The sequence below is a fragment of the Syngnathus scovelli genome, chromosome 2 (assembly GCF_024217435.2).
Source record: "Syngnathus scovelli strain Florida chromosome 2, RoL_Ssco_1.2, whole genome shotgun sequence".
In the NCBI taxonomy this organism is placed as follows: Eukaryota; Metazoa; Chordata; class Actinopteri; order Syngnathiformes; family Syngnathidae; genus Syngnathus; species Syngnathus scovelli.
Window position 1 is genome coordinate 22,653,125 of NC_090848.1, and position 20,007 is coordinate 22,673,131.

General features: G+C 42.1%; 1 protein-coding gene and 1 long non-coding RNA gene across 6 annotated transcripts; one reads left to right on the top strand and one right to left on the bottom strand.

The window, feature by feature from the left end:
* Nucleotides 1-441: 441 nt before the first annotated feature.
* Nucleotides 442-19,065, bottom strand: LOC125988872 (semaphorin-5B). Of its 5 annotated transcripts, XM_049754579.2 has the most exons (23): nucleotides 18,895-19,065; nucleotides 18,472-18,685; nucleotides 13,357-13,539; nucleotides 9,012-9,111; nucleotides 8,895-8,940; nucleotides 8,737-8,799; nucleotides 8,572-8,670; nucleotides 8,264-8,477; nucleotides 7,893-8,178; nucleotides 7,444-7,579; nucleotides 7,157-7,364; nucleotides 6,877-7,084; nucleotides 6,647-6,764; nucleotides 6,400-6,584; nucleotides 4,879-5,022; nucleotides 4,592-4,739; nucleotides 4,283-4,508; nucleotides 3,971-4,192; nucleotides 3,544-3,714; nucleotides 2,755-2,898; nucleotides 1,924-1,959; nucleotides 1,632-1,843; nucleotides 442-1,542 (listed from the first exon to the last, which is right to left on the bottom strand). In XM_049754579.2, exons 3-23 carry the CDS (start codon nucleotides 13,493-13,495, stop codon nucleotides 1,381-1,383), a joined length of 3,267 nt encoding a protein of 1,088 aa, XP_049610536.1. In that variant the 5' UTR covers nucleotides 13,496-13,539; nucleotides 18,472-18,685; nucleotides 18,895-19,065; the 3' UTR covers nucleotides 442-1,380. The 5 variants fall into 5 exon arrangements, with proteins under 5 accessions (XP_049610536.1, XP_049610538.1, XP_068506001.1 ...); XM_049754581.2 differs by lacking the exon at nucleotides 8,737-8,799; XM_068649900.1 differs by having other exon boundaries at nucleotides 8,572-8,799.
* Nucleotides 11,878-12,448, top strand: LOC125988981 (uncharacterized). Its single transcript, XR_007488569.2, has 2 exons — nucleotides 11,878-12,077; nucleotides 12,388-12,448. It is a non-coding gene; the product is annotated as an uncharacterized lncRNA (long non-coding RNA).
* Nucleotides 19,066-20,007: the final 942 nt, after the last annotated feature.

Below are 20,007 nucleotides of genomic sequence, written 5' to 3' on the forward strand. Positions count from 1 at the left end.
CCATCCATCCATCCATTTTCAACACCGCTTATCCCGATCAGTGTCATGGGGTTGCTGAGCCTATCCCAGCCAAAGGCAGACTACACTCTGAACTGGTCGCCAGACAGTCGCAGGGCATACGATCAATCACACACACCAGCATGCACACTACCACTGAGTGGGAATCGATCCCTCGCTTCCCGCACACAAGTCAGGCCTGTGCACCCCTACACCATCAGCGACTTAGCTTCAGATTTAATTCACGAATTCATGACATCACAGTAATTTGATATGAAATGTGAATGCCATAATATCTAACTCATCCACCCATTTACTACAAAATGCATCCTGTTGACAGGGAATTGAGACAATTGCAGTTGGTTTAAGATGAGGGGCAGGGTACACCCAGGGCTGATTACCTGTCAGTCACATCAATGACATTATTAACACACCGACAGAGAATCTAATTTACATGTTTATGGATGTTTATGAACAGGGACATATAAAAATATCAGCATATTGAACATCAGGAGTTCAGTGTTCAAAAGACACTGATGCCTTTCAATACAAAACTATGAACTCTACATTTGAACATTTCAGTATGCAGTTTTTCTCCATGAAAGTCTTCTGGCAGGTAAAGTCAAATTGGTGAAAAACCAAACGCAAATAGTGTCTGTGAAGGAATCATTCTTTTGAAGTCGTTAAAGCGGAAGTCAACCCCCAAATTTTGTTCTGTGCAGCCCAACTGGTTGAAACCCCGTGTTGTGATTTATGTTTTGTTTGTGGAATATGAATCAAACAGGCAAAACCAAACTGCTTTTATTTTTATTATTTTTCTGAATACTCTGTTTTGACTAGTGGGGGCACATACAACATATTATTGAAAAGAACATTTTGGGGTTGACTTCTTCTTTAATAAGGAAGAAAACCCTACACCCTCATCATCCCAAGGAAGGTCAGTTGGCGTCTTCTGTTGTTTTGTGCTAAATGACTTCAGTAGGTCTTACTTACTGTCTTTGCTCTGCAGGTGCGTGACAATACGTCATTTTACTGTTTTCATTCATATTTTTCTTCTCCAAGTAGCAGATGTCCAAGACGGTCCAAACTGCAGCATCCCATCTTGTTAGCTATGTAGCACACCTACCGGTATGTCTATTTTTTAAGGAAATAAAATAGCAATAATAGTATATGTGCTTTCTTAGTGGATCCTTCACGGTTTTGTTTATGTCTTTCTTTTTTTTTTTTTCTTTTCTTTTTGATCGCTCAGTTACCAAACAATATTACAGTGTTTGGTTGAGATGTTGGTAATGTGTGCTACAAGACAATAAAAATTCATTTGGGTAGTTTAGCGCCCATGAACACCAGGGCGATTTGGGTGATTTAGTTTGAGCTGATGAGCTGTTAGCTGTGGACGTAGGCCCTGCATGGTGCTTCCGGTGGAAAGTCATACTTGGTCAAGTTGGGCGGGTAGTACGTGGTGGTGAACATGTTGCTGGAAGGGACGGGGGAAGGGAAGTGGCGGTTGGTGTCGTCGTTTACATGAAGATTGTTCTTGTGTAGCATCTGCAAGGTTGGGTTTAGCTCGAGTTAGCAAAATATCAATGCACAGGTGTACGATTGTGGAAAAACCACAAGTGTTGATTGGAACCTACCACGACCTCCATCGGAATGTACTTCTCATTCTTTGGCGTGGTGTTATCGTGCTTGTTGTAGGTGAGGTGGTTGTGTGTGCTGGGGTGGATGACGACTGACTCTACTGAGGGTCGGTTCAAATGATGACAGTAAGCGACGGCCAATGCTGACAAGAGGGCAGCTGCACAAAAACTGGCCATTCCCACAGCGACCAGTTGGAACAATGTGAAAGCTGTCAAAAACAAAGTGGGCAGTGAGCTCGTGAGAATAATAATCTATAGGACGTGGAAGACAATCCTTATTTTTACTTACTTCCACAGTTGTGGTCCTCCTGTTCAGGCAAAATCACTGAAATGGTACAAAAATTAAATGGGGTTGGACACACTTTTTCGAACACTTTTATGACAGATAAATTTGTTAAAATACTCCCATCCATTTATTTTCCATAAAGATTGCCCTAATTATGGCCATGAGTATATTTGGCCATATCCAAGCAGACTTTGGGTGAGAAGAGGGTTGCATCCTGAACTGTTTGCCAGCCAATTGCAGCAAATGTTAAAATTGCCTATAAACTGCCTCAGTTTGACACTGGGCTGGATTATAAGATCAGTGACTCTTTAGAATTCTGTCTTTCTTTGTTGTTGTTGTTTTTACCATTGACTGTCACGTCTCGTCCCCAACTGCTCCACTATGTGTCTGTTGTCTTGGTTTCTGTGTGCTCGCCCCTCCCTTCCTGTGTGCCCATGATCAGTGTGATTATTCCCACCTGCCTCTCGTTACCTGTCGTGTATATAAGTCCTGTCTGCCCCTCACTCCCTGTCGGATCATTGGTTGTGGTCGTTCGGTGTTGGAATTATGTTATGTGTTAACGTCATGATGTCTTTTTGGTTCCAGTTGCTGTCATTGGTAATGTCACCCTGTCATTTTGTTTCACGTCTTTTTGTTAGTCAGTCTTGTTGTTAGGTTTTGTTAGGTCATGTCAGTTGCCGAGTCTGTTAGTTTGCCTTTTTTGAGTTCACCAATAAACCCTGGTCCAAGCTGCACTTGGTCGTCCTGCTCCATGCTCCACCTGATCCTGACATTGACAGCATCTAGAGTCTAGATTCTAGACATCTGACAGTCAAATCATTGTGTGATGTTTACCTGCCACCTCGTGTGTCTGGCATGGTCTGGCCTGACTTATGTTACCCTGGCACAAATTAGCTTCCTGGTTTTCACCACAGGAGTGAGAGCGATACTGCAGGCCCTCCTCATCGCAGTCCCCCCAGTCTGACCACAGACCCCAGCCTGATGACCAGTGGAGGAAAAAACAATTCACAATCTATCAATTCATCTTTTTTTTTTTATAAAACTGATCCAGTGACCTTGTTCAGTGTCAATACAGTTTTGAGACTTGAGTGCATCTGAATTGACATCCTGGACTAAATGATGGCTACATTTTTGCAGCATGCCGCAAATATGAAAATCAAGCAACCCCCAGAACCTGCTTTCGACATGGACGAGATTTACCAGCAGTCTACATACTATATAAAAATGTCCATCTGTCCATCCGTCCCGTCCGTCCGTCCGTCCGTCCGTCCGTCCATCCATCCATCCATCCATCCATCCATCCATCCATCCATCCATTCTTTGCACTGCATATCGTATTCAGGGTTGGGGAATCTGAAGTCTATCTCAGCTAATGTGCAATTGGCGCCTGGTCATCATCAGTCAAAGGACACATATAGAAGAGACAACCATCATCTCGAACGCACATCACTCTATGAATGAAATTAAGTCACGTGAGTTACAACATATTTGACATATTTATGGGTAACCCTTTAAATCAAAACACTAAATTGAACATAATGTACTCAATTTGCATGGCATTATTTGTCAGTATAAATGACCAGTACAATCACACAGAATTGGCTTGCTCCATGATGTAGGTACCTTCACAAGTGTGTGTATTGCAAAGTGCCTCTTCGGTGTGTAGACCAATACAGATCCCACCTCCATTGGCAGGAGGTGGATTGTCACATGACCTCATCCGCCGGAAATGGCCACCCCCACAACTCACAGTACATTCGGTCCATGTAGACCAACATGACCAGGCTCCGCTCACTGGAACAAAAGCAGTCATGTTTGGTGGCAATTTTTATTTTTTACCTTACATCAAGAAGGCTTCCAGTTTTATTTACAGCTATTCTGAAAACTTGAACATGTCTTTATGTGTGCTGTTTGTATGTTCTATTTGTGCTTTTGTGGGTTTTGTGCAGGTGGTCCAGTTCCTGTCTACAATATATTTATATTTTTTTAGATATTCCTTGACCAAGGTGCATACACACAATATGGCACAATGTATATTGTAACAAAGTACCTGGGCACGGTTGCATGTTGCAATCTTGATAATCCACCGGGGATCCGATACATGCACTTGGACCGATTTTGCCCTCTGCTGTTGAGCAACCACGTCTCCGAGTTCGAAAGCCTCTGGAACATTGCTGGGAACAGGTAGACCATGTTTCCCAAGAACTCCAGTACGTATCTTTGGGTTGTGACAAAGTCCGGCCACCTGACTTTACCAAGTCATCAACCAGAGCTGGAAGTAAGATACAGAAAACAATTTCTAAAGTCAGGCCTTGTACATCTCAATCCACCAAATAAATGCCTTCTGGTCTCAGGTCCTCACAGTCGGTCTGGCAGGTTCCAGAACCGTCATTTGGACAAAACCTGGTCTCTATTTTCTTCTTTCCTAATTGAAGTTGCTGGACATCCCTTAGCAATGCCCGGCACGTGTATCTATATCTCTGTTCTTGGCGTGATCCATCTTGGCTGATGTTGACTGGCATCCAGGAAGTCCATGGGGTGTTGCGACGCACCTCAGGGCAGGCCTCCAGGTTACAGGTCTTATACTCCTAAACAGCAAAATCGATAGCTTCACTGTTACGGTTCATTATAACGGAGAATCAATTGATTCAGTGCGCAAACAACACAGTACCACGACACATCCGGGACAGATGATTCCATTCCCACAAGTTCTGGTCCTGGAGTATACCCCTCCTCCACATTCAGCACTGCATTGAGCCCAGGGCCCCCACGTAGTCCAAAGCACTGGTAATGGGCATGTACTTTTTTCATTGCACAGCCTGAAACATACAAGTATTGCTAAATATGTATGTTTAATGCTCACCATGTGCATTGTGCCAATTATTTCTTTTTTTATATACTTTTGATGTTCCCACATATATTTTCCTCCAAGTCCCAATTCCTCTCATTCCTTCTCACCTCTCCTCTCGACCTTGGCCAACACAGATTCGACCTCCGTAACGAGGTGAGGGGTTGTTGCAGGACCGCTGCCTCACTTCAAAACCAACACCACAACTACTGCTACAATGGCCCCATGAAGACCAGGGAGTCCAGCCACCATTCCTGAACAGGAGATAGAAAATCAACATAATTTCAACATACATGAGCAAGTCTGGGATTATTAGGAGAGATGGTGTCTTCCACTTGTTCCATTTGTTAGCATGCCTTGCACATGACTAAAAGACTTGAACAAATAATTTAAAAGAAAATTCTACAGACTTTACAGTGCTGAATCTAAGATTAAAAATAATGAGGATCTCGAATATCATCACTCTGGGTGAAATTTTAGCCTTTTTCTTTTTTGATAATTCCCATGCGAGTCAAACTCAAATTGTTCAGCTTGTTCATCTACCTTATTATGAAAAACACTCATTTGAGTAAAACCGCTAACGCTAAGAAAGAGAAACACAAATAAGATAGCTCTATGGTACAACTCATGTGTTTTAAAGGCATTTGTTGTTTCATTATTTCTTCAAAATTATTGGGTAAACTAGAAAATACCAACTTTTTTCATTTTCCTGATCAAAAACTACATAAACTGGTCCACTTAATGAAAAATGAACTATCCTTGCTTTACTGTCTCTTTAAAATAATAAACAAGTTCCATTGAAACTAGAAAATGGCTGGGAATTTATTCCAGTTTCATCCAGTCTAGTGCAACCTGTGACTTTTCCCATACGCCCTACTCTGGGCTCAATCCCACACTGCCATCGAATCAGCTAATAAAAGCCTAGACTGCATTTTCCAAATCAATTATACACTTAGTGAAAATGTTCCCACATTTGCATTTTAGCAAAAAAATAAAAGTGAAAACAATTTGAAATTTTGGCATTTTAGCAAGAAACAAGGACTCAATGCACATAATTTGCTTTAGGCTTGTCAGCAAGCTGTGAAGCTTGATAATGACTGATTTCTTGAAGCAAGTCCGCCTTACAGTTTGAAGGTGCAGTGTTTGATTCCGGCAGCAGCCTTCCTGTGTGGAGTTTGCATGTTCTCCCCATGCCTGCGTGGGTTTCCTCCAGGTACTCAGGTTTCCTCCCACATTCCAAAATCATGTATGTTAGGCCGGTTGATGACTCCAAATTGTTCGTAGGTGTGATTGTGAGTGTGAATGGTTGTCTGTCTATGTCTGCCCTGCGATTAGCGGACGACCAAGTCAGGGTGTACCCCGCTGACTGACCGAAGACTGCTGGGATAGGTTCCAGCACGCCCGCGACCCTCGTGAGGACGCGTGGTTCGGAGAAACAACTAAACAATGACAAGTTACGTTGCTTTAATAATGTTGTACTTGGATTACATTACTTACTACTTTTTTTTTTAACTAGTAACTTTATCGGAATACATTGTAACTCTGATTACAGAATATTGACCTCACATGAAGACCGCTGTTTTTGACACAGAGTACCTCTGAGATTAGTTGCCTCAGCATGTTGAGTTTACCTGGAGCAGTTGGCCACCTGAATGTTTGGACCTTTACAGTCGACCCCACCGCATCGGGGCACAGGTCCATCACACGAGCGAGAGCGGCAAATGCAACTGCTGATGTAACCCTCGCCGTCATTGTGGTTACAGGGTTGCCATGGTGCCCACGGGCCAAAGCCACCATCTTGCTTCAGATTCCTCACCTTGAGAAATAACAAATGTGTGTGTCTATGTGAGAGAGATAGCGTGAGATTATATGATTTACTGGGCACTGGGTGATGTTCTGGGCCCACTGGTTGATGTCGATGCTCTCTTCAAAGGTTGTACAACGCTCCTGTTTGCGATCCCAGCCACAATATGGGTCCCGGGCTTCTAGGCAGTGTCTAAATAGAACAAGTGCTATTGTTACAATATTTAGATATATTTTATAATATTTTGATCAATATTCAAAATTCCAGTCATATATGAAGGATTATATAATAAACATTTTCGCACTGCTGTGTTGGATGGCCGTAGCATCGTTGTAATGGGATTTTCACCAGTCTGTCATCAAGCCCCACAAACAAAGATTTGTCACCGTGTAGGATCTGGAGGCTCTTGATTGAGCCGGTTTGCCCTTCAGGAAGGATCTTGAGCTCCTCCAGGTAGCAGCCATGAAGAGTTCCATTTGTTGTGGCGAGAGTCTTCAAGATGCTGCCATATTCTGGTTGGCCAAAAGTTAACATTCAAGGCTTTTGTAGGATTCAAATTCAAGTCAATGTCGTGCTTCATTTACCGGTGCCGATGTACATGACGTGGTAAAGGGCATCGCGGCCCTGCACAATGTCCACTACTAGCTTAGAGAAGCGTACGTTGTCCTGGGTGAGCAGAGGGTTGACTGTCACCGGCTGTACCACATCATGCATTAGAAAGAGCCTTTGAGCATCTTGGAGGTTGCGTTCAGTCAGGTTCCCACCAATGCCTCCTTCATCCAGCGTGCCACACTGACAATACAGGAAACCCTTTTAGGATGCCCATCAGAAAAGCCTGTGTGTTTGATTACACAAACACACATGGTGTTACCTGGAAATTGGGTATGGGATTTAGCGCAGAGAGCCAGGCAGTCCGGGGGTTCTCCTGGTAGCGGAAAGGTCCATTGAAAGCTCGTGTGATGGCAGTCAGGTTGTAGGCACAAACAGCAGTTGCCGACATGCTGTTTCTGTAAGAGCAATTAGACTATTGGGAATTACAACATTCTGCAAAGGCATTTGCAGAGCAACGGGTAGGACTAGTACAAAAGTGTGTGTAATACTGACTTTGGTTCGCATGTCTTGATTAACCACAGGTTATTCTTAAATGTCAGTGCTGTCATTACACTGTGAAATCGCCTCCTGACATAACATTATACAAAGGAGAAAATAGTCTGGACTGTGCTTGGACACAAAGATAATATAGGTCTGAATGGTCTTTGGACAAAATAGCCTATGTTTATGAAGAGATGTTTGATCGCAGCGCTATTCAGGATAACTCACACATTAGTTGTAAAAATGCCATAGATCAAGTCCTGCTCTGGTAAGTAGAAGGTGCTCTGTAGTTCGTTGTAATGAAAGGGGATTTCTCCTGAGCGTGAGCAGTTTAATCGAGCCTTCATAAAGGTAGTCCAGGTGTCTTCCAAAAGGAAACGACCGCCCATGTCATTTTTACACATTCGGGCCACGCGAGAGAACACCATCTTTCCACAGTCGTTTTCAACAGCAGTTTCCCTCAGGAAGAAGTAGGCGAATCGGCCAATGTCATAAGCAGACACAAACTGAGGCTCTAAAGGGGGTGAAGTCATTAAAAAGAGAAAGGATGAGATGAAGAGAAGAGAAGGCTGATAGACAGTATGGGTGTCTTTGTTTACCATTCAGCCATTTAGAGTTATACTGGGCCGTGCGCAGTGGTTGCATGTTTCCCAGGCTCCTGTAGATGACTGGGTCGCGTCCAGAAAAGTCAATCACTGTGGCCGCGTACAGCTCGCCCATCTCCGAAATCATGGCGGTGGAGTTGTGGCGGGGGTCATACGGACATCGGGCAACACCGTTCACTGTGTCCAACACCTGACTGATGTTGTCAATCTGACAGCAAATGGGAAACCCTCACACAGGTTAATGAAGGTTGCTGGAGGATAATGAAATGGAGCGGTTGGTCAAACATCAAGCTAGCACCAACCTGCCTTGTCGTGCAGACAGGAGTGAAAGCATTGGTCCCACATGTTACAAGCGTCCTCCCGCTGAGCAATAAAACTCGTACGTAGTTTTGACACTCCTCCTGCATACAAGCATGACATGAGCAAACGTCATCGATTACATTTTGAACAGGCACTTCAAGAACTACCTCGGACTTCCCCTTGCTTTTGCATGAGTGCATTGTGACTTCATCGGGTGTCCATTCTGTTGCCTTGGGCAAAACAAAAAAAAAAAAAGAAGAAAAACACTGGTTTGGAAACGTTTAAAGTTTGACAACACAAACTCTAACACTGGGAAAGTACAAACCTGTATAAGTGAGGCATTGTCCAAACTCAGGCTGAAGAGAAAGTTTCTGTGAAAGACAATATTCAAGATCAGTATTTTTAATTTGTTTGTTTCTGCTTGGTGTGTAATTACTTGCACCTCGCTCCCACAATAATCTGCTTTCTGCTCAGGTCCACAGCCAACTGAGAGAAGTCCTTCACTCCTGGGTGTGAGAACTCCGACACCCATAACTTTAGACCTGTAATTATATGAAAAGGCCATGTTGCTATATCCACATATACAATATAATTAAAAGTAGCAGAACACCTGGAACACATAATGAACTGGAACTGATAATGGAAGAAAATACCAGCTCAGTGGCCTAGTAGTGGAGTGTCCGCCCTGAGACTGGAAGGTTGTGGGTTCAAACCACAGCCGGGTCATACCAAGGACTATAAAAATGGGACCCATTGCCTCCCTGCTTGGCACTCAGCATTAAGGGTCGGAATTGGGGGGTTAGATCACCAATTGATTCCCGAGCGCGGCACCGCTGCTGCTCACTGCTCCCCTCTCCCCCAGGGGATGGATCAAAATCACATGGGGATGGGTTAAATACAGAGGACAAATTTCACCACACCCAGATGTGTGTGTGACGATGATCATTGGGACTTTAACTAAGGTTAGGCAAGAGAGTGTGGCTCACTATAACTATTCCACAAACCCCAATTCCAATGAAGTTGAGCGGTAGTGTAGACCATAAAAGCACAATACAATGATTTGTAAATCCTAATCAAATCCTAAACTTGCAAACATGGGTTACTTAATGTTCAAACTGATGGAGCGAAGAAAGAAAGAAAGAAAGAAAGAAAGAAAGAAAGAAAGAAAGAAAGAAAGAAAGAAAGAAAGAAAGAAAGAAAGAATAGACCCCCAGGGATCCTGCGGCTCTAATGGAAGACCAGCCTTTATCCAATGACTGTCCAGTTTACAGCAGTGAAAAAACACAGTAGACTTCCGGCTGTGTCAAAGCGCTGTGACTTGTCACAAGTAGCTGCCACACCGCCACAAAGCTATTGGCACGGGGAACCAATAAACTCTCAAGCCGCAGGAATGTTTACTTTCACTCTGGAGTTTGTCATCTTTTTTGTAGATTGTAGTAGTACTCATTATTAGTAACTTATTATTGGCTGTCATTTGGGTTTTCATAACCTCAATGCATATGCACCTTAGAATATGTATATGAAGGCATTCCATCCATCCATTTTCCGTACCGCTTTGTCCCCACGGGGGTCGCGGCCATGCTGGAGCCTATCCCAGCTGTCATCGGGCAGTAGGCGGGGGACACCCTGAACTGGTCGCCAGCCAATCGCAGGGCACACAGAGACGAACAACCATCCCCATTCACACTCACACCTAGGGACAATTTGGAGTGCTCAATCAGCTTACCAAGCATGTTTTTGGGATGTGGGAGGAAACTGGAGTGCCCGGAGAAAACCCACACGGACCCGGGGAGAACATGCAAACTCCACACAGGGAGGGCCAGAGATGGAATTGAACCCGCACCCTCCTAACTGTGAGGCGGACGTGCTAACCAGTGTGCACCGAGCCAAGGCATTCCACAGTATTTTATTTGTCTTTCTTTATTGCAGTTGTTGTTTTTAAGTGTTTCAAAAGAAGCTGTGCAAGTACACACGGATGCATGTATGTAATTTGCATGTAACTTTAAACACTGCAAAACGAAGCTTCAAATTTGCTTCAAGAACCAGTATTGTATTTTTTTTTTTTTTACTCCTCCAAATGTGACTGTTCAACATTGAACTAAAAGCACACTGAATTTCCATTTCCTAAACCCCTTAACCAAAAGTGCCATATTGAAGAGTCTAAAAATAAATTAACTGGTTCATCAAACATAATTTTCTCATCACTATTAAACAGCAAACGACTCATTAAATCAGATATGTTGATTTAATCACTTCAGCAAAACTCAGATAACTGTAGCAATTAGAAAGGTAAACATGTAATTCTAGGAGACAGCAAATATATTATAAAAAGTTTGATGTTGGGTCTTGAGACTATGCATTAGACCAGTGGACCCCAAACCCCCGGCTGTGGACCAGTACTGGTCTGTGGATCATTTGGTACCGGGCTGCACAAGAAAGAATAAATAACTTATTTTACACCTCGGTGCCGTGCGCATCACATAACATTACTAATGTTATGTTGCTGGCACGATGTTATGAGGATGCTGCAAGTAAAGTTGCATAGAATACTCAGTGGATTCACGTTTATTATTATAGTATTATACTGTGATGTTCCCATACAGGATTCCCCCATGGAACTAAGGGTTAAAGGCTGAGTTGGGATGAGAGTTTCGAAAAAAAATTCCTCAGTTCCCAAATGCTTACTGGGTGTTGTTAAAAGGAAAGATGAACACATCCTCCATCCCACCTTTTTTTGAGTTGCAGACAAAGTCAAACGTGTGATTGAGTAAATATTTATACACACACGCACCGCACGCACATGCACGCACGCACATGCACGCACGCACATGCACGTGCACGCATGCGCACGCACGCACGCAAGCACGCACACACACACACACACACACACACACACACACACACACACACACACACACACACACACACACACTATAGTTTATCCACTTGAACATTAAATTGTAGTATTGAATAAAGGTTGTATGCTGTCAGATGCAACATCACAACTTAACTGAAATTGGGATTTGTAGTTCATCCTGAATGTGAGGTATGGCGTTAAAAATCAGGGCTCTCAAATTCTGTAATTCTCTAATCCAGTGACTGACAACTGCAAAAGCAAGTCATGGTCATGATAAAGACTGAGAGGGTCCCAGTTTCTTCAAACAGGTCAAAGCAATCAATATAAACTAAATCTGTGTAGTTGTGAACTTCAAAGAGTTCAAAGAGATGGGACACAAACAAAACAAGCAAAAAATGGCAGGGATCATTGGTTTATGGTGGTTGATATATGAGTTAATGTCTGTTGAGACGAGTTGCAAGCCGCACCCTCTCTGCCTGGGTGTGTCTCAGCCACACCCAAAGAGGCAGGCTGTTGAGAGCACCAGGTGGGGTTAATTAAGAGGGAGAGTGTTGGAGCTCACGGTAACCTGCCATGATTTAGACAAGGCAGCATTTCCAAAGGGCAGGACTGCAGCGGAAAGCTTGGAAAACGAAGCAAAAGAAGGAGCCGGTGAGCCTTTGGACATTTAAATATGGGGCTACAGCTCACATCTGGGTGTCTTAGGAAATTAATATGTAAAATTGATATGGGTTATGGTTATGCTCAGCATTATAGTGAAATTGTGGTAAATTATGTGGTGTATTCTAAAAAGTAAAAGCTAAAAAAGAAATCGGGAAAAATGTTTGTATGTACTTACCAGGGTTGAAAGCTGTTTGGCTAAGTCATCCTGACTTAGTATTTAAAACCTAAGTATTTGATTTTGGATTGTATTGCTTAATTATGGTTTAGAGCTTGACAATCTATTTGTGTTTATTTTAAGGTTTTTCACCTGTGTCAGCTGTGTTGCAAATAAACCAAAGACAAGGGAAAAAAAAACCCAGTCATGATCACTGAGTGAAGTCCAGTTCAAATCCTTTTGTCCAAGCGCCTTTCAAGTGGGGAGCTGCAGTGTAACCCCACAAAAGTGTGGGCCACTTGACAATGTCTATATTTTCATATCAAAGCAGTCTTCAGACTTTTCTACTGTGTTAATGAAGGTTCGTGATAGACTAAAACGTGTTCAGACTTAGATAAAGATTCATAACAGATAAATGCTGTTTTTAGCTGAAAATACATAAATATCTTACTTCCTTTTTATTTGGAAACTATTTTAACAGAAAAACACCAGTAATGTAATGGTAAATGTATTCATATATCAAACATATTACCAAGTAGAGGACACTTTCAAAATTATAATAATAATAATAATAATAACATAATTTAGACATACAAGTATATTTATGTAATACTGACCTGGGTGCAGAATACTACCAACAAGTTCTAAGTTAAATTTTGTGGTCCTATTTTTGGGGAATTTTGACATTTAATTTTATGGTAGTCCTTTATGTAATTGGAGTGGTCATTTTAATCTTTAATTTCTTCAATGTTTGCTATGTTTTAAATGTTATTTGGAACTATATATTATCTTTATTGTTCATAACTTAAACATGTGGTATCCACGTACCAACAACAGAAAAATGTGGATGGTAACAATTGACATCTGAGGCAAATATGATTGTGTCCCACTAAAACAAAATTTTGAAATCTTGGATTTTAATCTTGATTGATAACACATTTGATGATAACTTCTTGCTTCCGGTCTGTTAAGGACTTTCATTGAAAGAGATACTTAGGACTTTCATTGAAAGAGATACTTAGGCAACAATTTTACAATACCACTGACAGGCTTTATGTCAAACTGTCATTCAAAACTGGGCAAAAATTCAACTTTTTCTCAAGATGTCCTCACCTTGGTTGGACGCGACCGGATGTTCCTTTCGATCACAGTCTTCAGGTTTGGTAGGGGGTGGCTGCGACAGACACACAAGTACACACATGGCCAGCACAACGCCGCAGGGAGACAGGGCCCCCCAATTTAATGGAACCATAGTTCTAGTTGCATCCAATCTTCTATTGGGTGCCGTGGAACCACCTGTAGAAGCCAAAGAGATGCCTGTCAATCTTAACAACAATGTGGTATCAGTCATATTGAACGTACATATCCATCACACCGGAATTTTCACAAACTGCCGACACATCAGACCAAATTAGTTTCATCATGGACTGTCTTCTTGTTGTCCAGTCTTTCATTATCTTGGTCAAAGCTATTTCAACACCAATGACTTATAGCTCTGGCTATAAAATGTGTGTGTGTGTGTGTGTGTGTGTGTGTGCGCGCGTGTGCGCGCGTGCGTGCGTGCGTGCGTGTGTGTGTGGAGGGGGGGGGGGACACTTGCGGTGCCCTTTCAGAGACCAGCCTGGGCTCAGTGCCAGATGTCGGTTTAACTTTGAAGGCTCTTTGTGTCAGATTTGAATACCTTCAAACAAAAGGATGTGATAATGAAAATTAAGATAATGAAAAAAGAAAAATATGAGCCTACAGGCTTCGTCAATTCAAATGAAAGTAGCTGAATCTGAGTCTCATCAGACGGCCTGCTGGGTGACATGTTTGTGTTTATTTACGGCCGTTAACTTGTTTTGATGCCTGCCCTGACCTGTTTTGCTACAAAGCCACTTGGGAGACTCTTCTTCTGTGTAGACCTGGGCTGGCCAATCTGAACCTAATTTTATAGTTTGACATTTATGCCAGTTATATAACTTGAACAATATCCGCAATCTACTGAAGCCGCGATAATCGAACCACGATGTAGCGAAGGATTACTGTACATATCACCCCGCCCCTAACTGTTGGCCTCCTGGGTGAGAGGCCTGCTACTGAGGTCTGCCAGACTGTCCCCCCCGCTCCCCACTAACACCCATTCACTCAAAACACACAAAAAAAACAAAACAAAACACGGGGTCCATGAACTGGTGCAAATGCGGTTCAACGGTGCACTCCGGTGGTCTGTGGGTGTTGCGTTTATATTTTTTAACACACCGGTCTCATATTAAAGACGTTTTCTGTTTGGCATGTCTTTTCAGAAGACAAAATACATACTACATCAACAGTTAAAAAAAAAAAACTTACACTTTTTACCATGGCCATTTCCATATCCCAATTTTTACTTTACTCTGAGGAAAACAAATGTGAAATTGAAATAAATCATACATTGACCAACATTTCAAAACAGGTGGTGTCCGACATTCGTGTCCACTGTATCAAACATTTCAAAACTGTTTAATGGGAAGAAATGAGTCAATCATTCAATAACTGAGTTTGTCGGATCATTTGCTGGTTTTTGCTGTGACCGGTGTTAGAAAAACAATTTAAAGCCTTAACAACTTGAAGAGTGAAGAGATTAGCAGCACAGTGTGTCCAATTCATGTGACTTACATGTTTCTTAGTGGACAGGAGGAAATGAGTGAACATGTGACTACCAGACAAACATACCGAAATTGAGTTAAAAAGCCGACCATTGAGAGATTCTAGTCCATGAGCTCATTCCTTTACTAACTACTCAAGTCTTACAGCTTTATTATTTCTTTTTTTCTCTCTGCGTGGGCACATAACTTGTCACTGTGTGCTACACTTCAGTAATAACAAAGGTGCATTCACCTTGCCTGGAGAGTACACAGGGGTGGCTGAGTTTGTAGAGCTGTCAGAGATACACTGTACAGAAGGCTCCAACACTAAACATGTTCGATGGGCAATTTTAATTGTGGATACATCCATCCATTATCCTCACAAGGTTCGTGGGCGAACTGGAGCCTATCTCAGCGGTTTCTGGGTAGTAGGCAGGGGACAACCTGAACGGGTTGCCAGACAATCGCAGGGCACACATAGACAACCATTTGCACACACAATCAAAATTTGGAGTGGTCAATCAACCGTGCATTTTGCATTACATTTTTGAAATGTGGGAGGACACCGGTGTACCCAGGGAAAACCCACACGGGAACAGGAAGAACATCCAAAATAGGCTAGAGCCATTATCAGACCCACCACCTCTACACGATGAGGCGGTCGTGCTAACATGTGCGCCACTGTGCTGCACAAAAATTACTCTCAATGGCTCTTAATTTCCAAAATGTTTCAAAGAGCTTCACATACCGACAGTTAACAATTATTGAGGACATCACCTGATCTTAACCCCCAGGAGGGCAAGGTGGAAAAAATTAAAAACAAACAAAAAACATAAAAAAGAAAAAAAAGAAATACAAATCTTTTTAGACAGTTTAGGGAAAAAACTTCCAAGAATTGTGTTCTAAAATCCACAGCACATGATAAATGGACTGCACTTATATAGCACTTTATCACCACATTGTGCGTCACATTCACCCATTCACTCACACATTCATACACCAATGTACCGTATTTTTTGGACTATAATTCGCTCCGGAGTATAAGTCGCACCAGCCATAAAATGCACATTAAAGTGAAAAAAAAAAACATATATAAGTCGCACCGGAGTATGAGTCGCACTTTTGGGGCAAATTTATTTGTCAAAATCCAACACCAAGAACCAGCAACAACAGGCAAAACGATACGGTATGCTAACGTGACATATACACAAACGAGGACCTGAGAACGGGCCTGATGTAACATTCAGAGTTATTCAAATAACTTTTACATAAATAACACGTTTATCAAACCATCGGTGTCACTCCAATTCATGAAACTAAGCAAAGTTACAAGTTACAACACAGCTATAAGCTACGCTACAAAGCTACGCTACAAGCTACGCTACAAGCTACGCTGCAAGCTACGCTACAAGCTACGCTGAAAGCTGCAAGCTACAAGCCACAAAGTTACAGAACAGAAAACAACATCATGCCTGGAGATAGACACAAAGGTCTATCTTGGAAACAAGGAACCTCCTCACGACCAGCATTGACAATTCTATCTGTGAACATCGAAGGGTTCTCCTCTGCAAAACGAACAATCTTAGCCGCCCTGCACAGCACCAGACTTAGCAGAGTTTATTGAGAAGGGACAGAAATGTGTTCAGCTGTAGCTGAACCACATCTAGCAAGCCTTGTAACTAATTGCCTTGTAGCCACGATAAGAAGAAGAACTCCAATTCATTAAATCCATCGATCGTCCTTTATGTAAACAATGCCGCATATGCGCCGCGCCGCTGACGTCGGACTCGTGAGTTGCATTTCTAATTATTCCACAGACCCATATAACGATATACGTATAAATTATATATCAAATAACTATCATATAACAACAATATTATCAAACCATCTGTGTCACTCCTAATCATTAAATCCATCGATCAAACTCCTCGTCCTTTATGTCAACAACACCGCGCGTGCGCCGCATAGATCTAGTATATGACTATATTGTAGCGTTAACAAAGTACCAGGAAAGACGTGGGTTTGGTAAACGGCTCTTTATTTAACAAAACAAGGGTTCAACAAGCCAACAACTACTGAACTGTAATGATAAAAACATATAAGTTGCTACACGAAATAAAATATATCAAATAACTATAACATAAATAAGTTTTTCAAAACTTGTGTCACTCCAAATCATTAAATCCTTCAAACGTGGGGCCCTTCTTCATCTTCGTCATCCCGTGATGGAATCATTTGTCCTTTATGTAAACAACCGCGCGCGCCGCGCCGCTGACATCACTAGCAGGTCAAATTACAGTAATCCCTTGCTACATCGCGGTTCGTTTATCGCGGTTTCACTACATCGCGGATTTTTGTATTTTGAAAATTTGTGAAAAAATTCACATATAAGTCGCTCCTGAGTATAAGTCGCCCCCCACCCAAACTATGAAAAAAAACCGCGACTTATAGTCCGAAAATTACGGTAGTAAAGGAAACATGTTTACAATTGCCCTCTCTTTTTTTTTAAATTTAATTATTATTTAGGTATCGTAATTTTAAGTAAACAACAGGCCACTCACTCTTAGTGTGGATCGTGGCCCCTCAGTTGGCAATTCTTTTTTTTTTTTTTATGACAACCCTTTTAAACACAAACAACAGTGTCATTTGAGAATTTTGATGTTGCAGTGTTGCTCAGGTTTTGTCTCCACACAAACTCCAGCTATTGAGTCTTGAACTCACCAAGTTTGCCCTTATGTTTGAATTAATTGAGTTGATAAAAGAAGAATCTAGGAGAAAGTCTATGGGTCACCGCGCTTAAATAGTCTGACAGAGCCTCCATCTTGCTGTGACGTGTCTATTTTATTTTCCACCAGGGTGTGTAAAAGCACAAAAACAGGAAGAATTATTTGTGATTGGGCTACTTGCACTAGGCTCCTTGCAAACGGACATGCTGAGACGCTGAATGCACCCATGAAGAGAGCTTCATTAAAATCCAGTCAAGGCCTCTTTACTGGCGTTATTTATAACAGTGATATCGATCACAAGTCGTAATGTCCCCATTGAAAAGGGGTTTAATTTGTTCCGCATGACATCCCAAATAAAAGAGTTGCCTTGGGTCTGACTTTGTATATATATATATATATGAGCCTTGTCTAACTAAACCAGAGCACTTGGACTCCATCCAAACATAATCAAGAGGCACAGCGAATCCCTTTCTCTGCACCCACCCACCTGCCTCCTGGGATCCTGGGATTCCAAAATCTCTTCTCTTTATTTTAACAAAAAACATAAATAAAAATCCAATTGCGACATTGGCAGGGTCCATATGTTTTAAAAAAAAATCTCACCTATGTATATAGGTTGGAGAGCAGTGGAGGCAAGTCATGCAGACAAGGGGCATTTAAGGACCTCAGAAGGCATCCAAAGTCTCCCTATTAAAATGTTGGACCAGGGGTGAGCATTTCCGAAGCAGTTCTCAGCTCCTTCCTACGGAGGTGAATGGCCTCTCTGTGCAACCGGCCAACTATCTGCCAATGGGCACACTCTTTTACAAGTGAATGGACTTAGTTTTGCTACACTTAAAAGGAAACACTAACGGGCCGTGGCCACACCACAATGCGTAATCGGAAAATTGCCAAACCTCAGGATAGCACTTTGGCAATGGTGAGACGAGGCTGGGAGCAAGAATCCTAAAGAGGCACAGCTGCCCTGGACGTCACATCTCTCACTCGTTACACCAGCCCCACTTCTGTAGCGCTTTCTTAGTGACAGGGCACAGATGTAGGGTCAAGGTTCCTGGCGTCCTCCAAGTAATTCAATGGCCATATCAATTCAAAAGGATACCTGTAGGTCACCTGAAATTTGGCATTGATAGCGAACACATAACATATCAGAACATTAGCAAATGCCTTTTTGACATACATACAGTCATTCAAACCAAATATGCACTAAGTGAGGTGCAAAATGAGCCTGCGCAGAGCAGGCAGACAAACTGGTGCAAGCGGCAAATATTATGCTATAAAATACATTACAAATAAGAAAAGAATATACTCATAAAACCTACTTGATCACCATCACCGAAGTAATGCTGCAGGCAAAGGGTTGGCACAGGTCCCGCATCGCATGTTGAGCAAAGATGAGAAACAAGAGGGAGAGAAGTTGTCACGCACTGGCACGCTGACCGGCCTGTATGCAAGGAGGAGGGAGGAGTAGTGTGGAGTGTGACAGGGGGGCTGCTAGTGGTGAAGCCGTCCCGTTTCAGCACACTAGACTGTTACTGCAGGGGGTGGAGTGCTGAGGTTATTTTTCTAGTCTACAATTGGCTTGACGGGTTCAAACTTTTTTGCTACTACTCCAATGACTAATTCCATTTTGAGACCAACTAATCCAAACTCTGAGCATGTCTCTAACTAGAAATTATTTAAGAGAATATGCATTGTGTTCAACCAGATGTAAAATGTTCTTGAAATATGTTGTTTACGCCAATACATAAGGATCTGAGCCCCCAGTTAAGCAAACAGCTTTGCTGCAAAATCCAGGTTAAGGAGCTTGAGGAACTAAAAACTAAACCTACCCACAATTTAGCAAAATACACATTATATTGTGCTAAATTGTTTTCTTGCGAGGTTGGAATTGTGATGATTATGAAACAGTGTGACCTTTGCTGCAGTCAATTGGTTAAATGTTTTGTCCAAGTCATCAAGCACAAATAAATGTCGCGTTCCACAGGACAGTACTTCCATCGCTGTTCTGTAAGGCTGATGTTAATGCTCAAATTTTCACAACTGCTTACACACCCAGTTTCTTCGCATGACATGACCAATTATTGAGTGAAAATGTAGTAATACTATAGAAATGGCATAAGACACATTGATTCTGATGTTATTCTTGACCCACTTATGGAAATGTGTATTCGTGTAGCTAAGGGCTTATTTATGAGGAGGGCGAGTAAAAGTTTCCTGATTTTTTGTGATTGGCTTTTTTTTTTTTCAATAGACATTCCCGAGAGATTTCTTCAAATTTGTCAAAAGCAGTCTGTTAAACGAAATGGTATGCAAAATGCATGTCATTTTCCCCTAAACAGGAACTGCAAAGTTTACAACACATCCATCATTTTTCTGCAGCGCTCACCCTTATTTGAGTCACAAGTGAGCTGGCGCCAATCATCACTTAATTT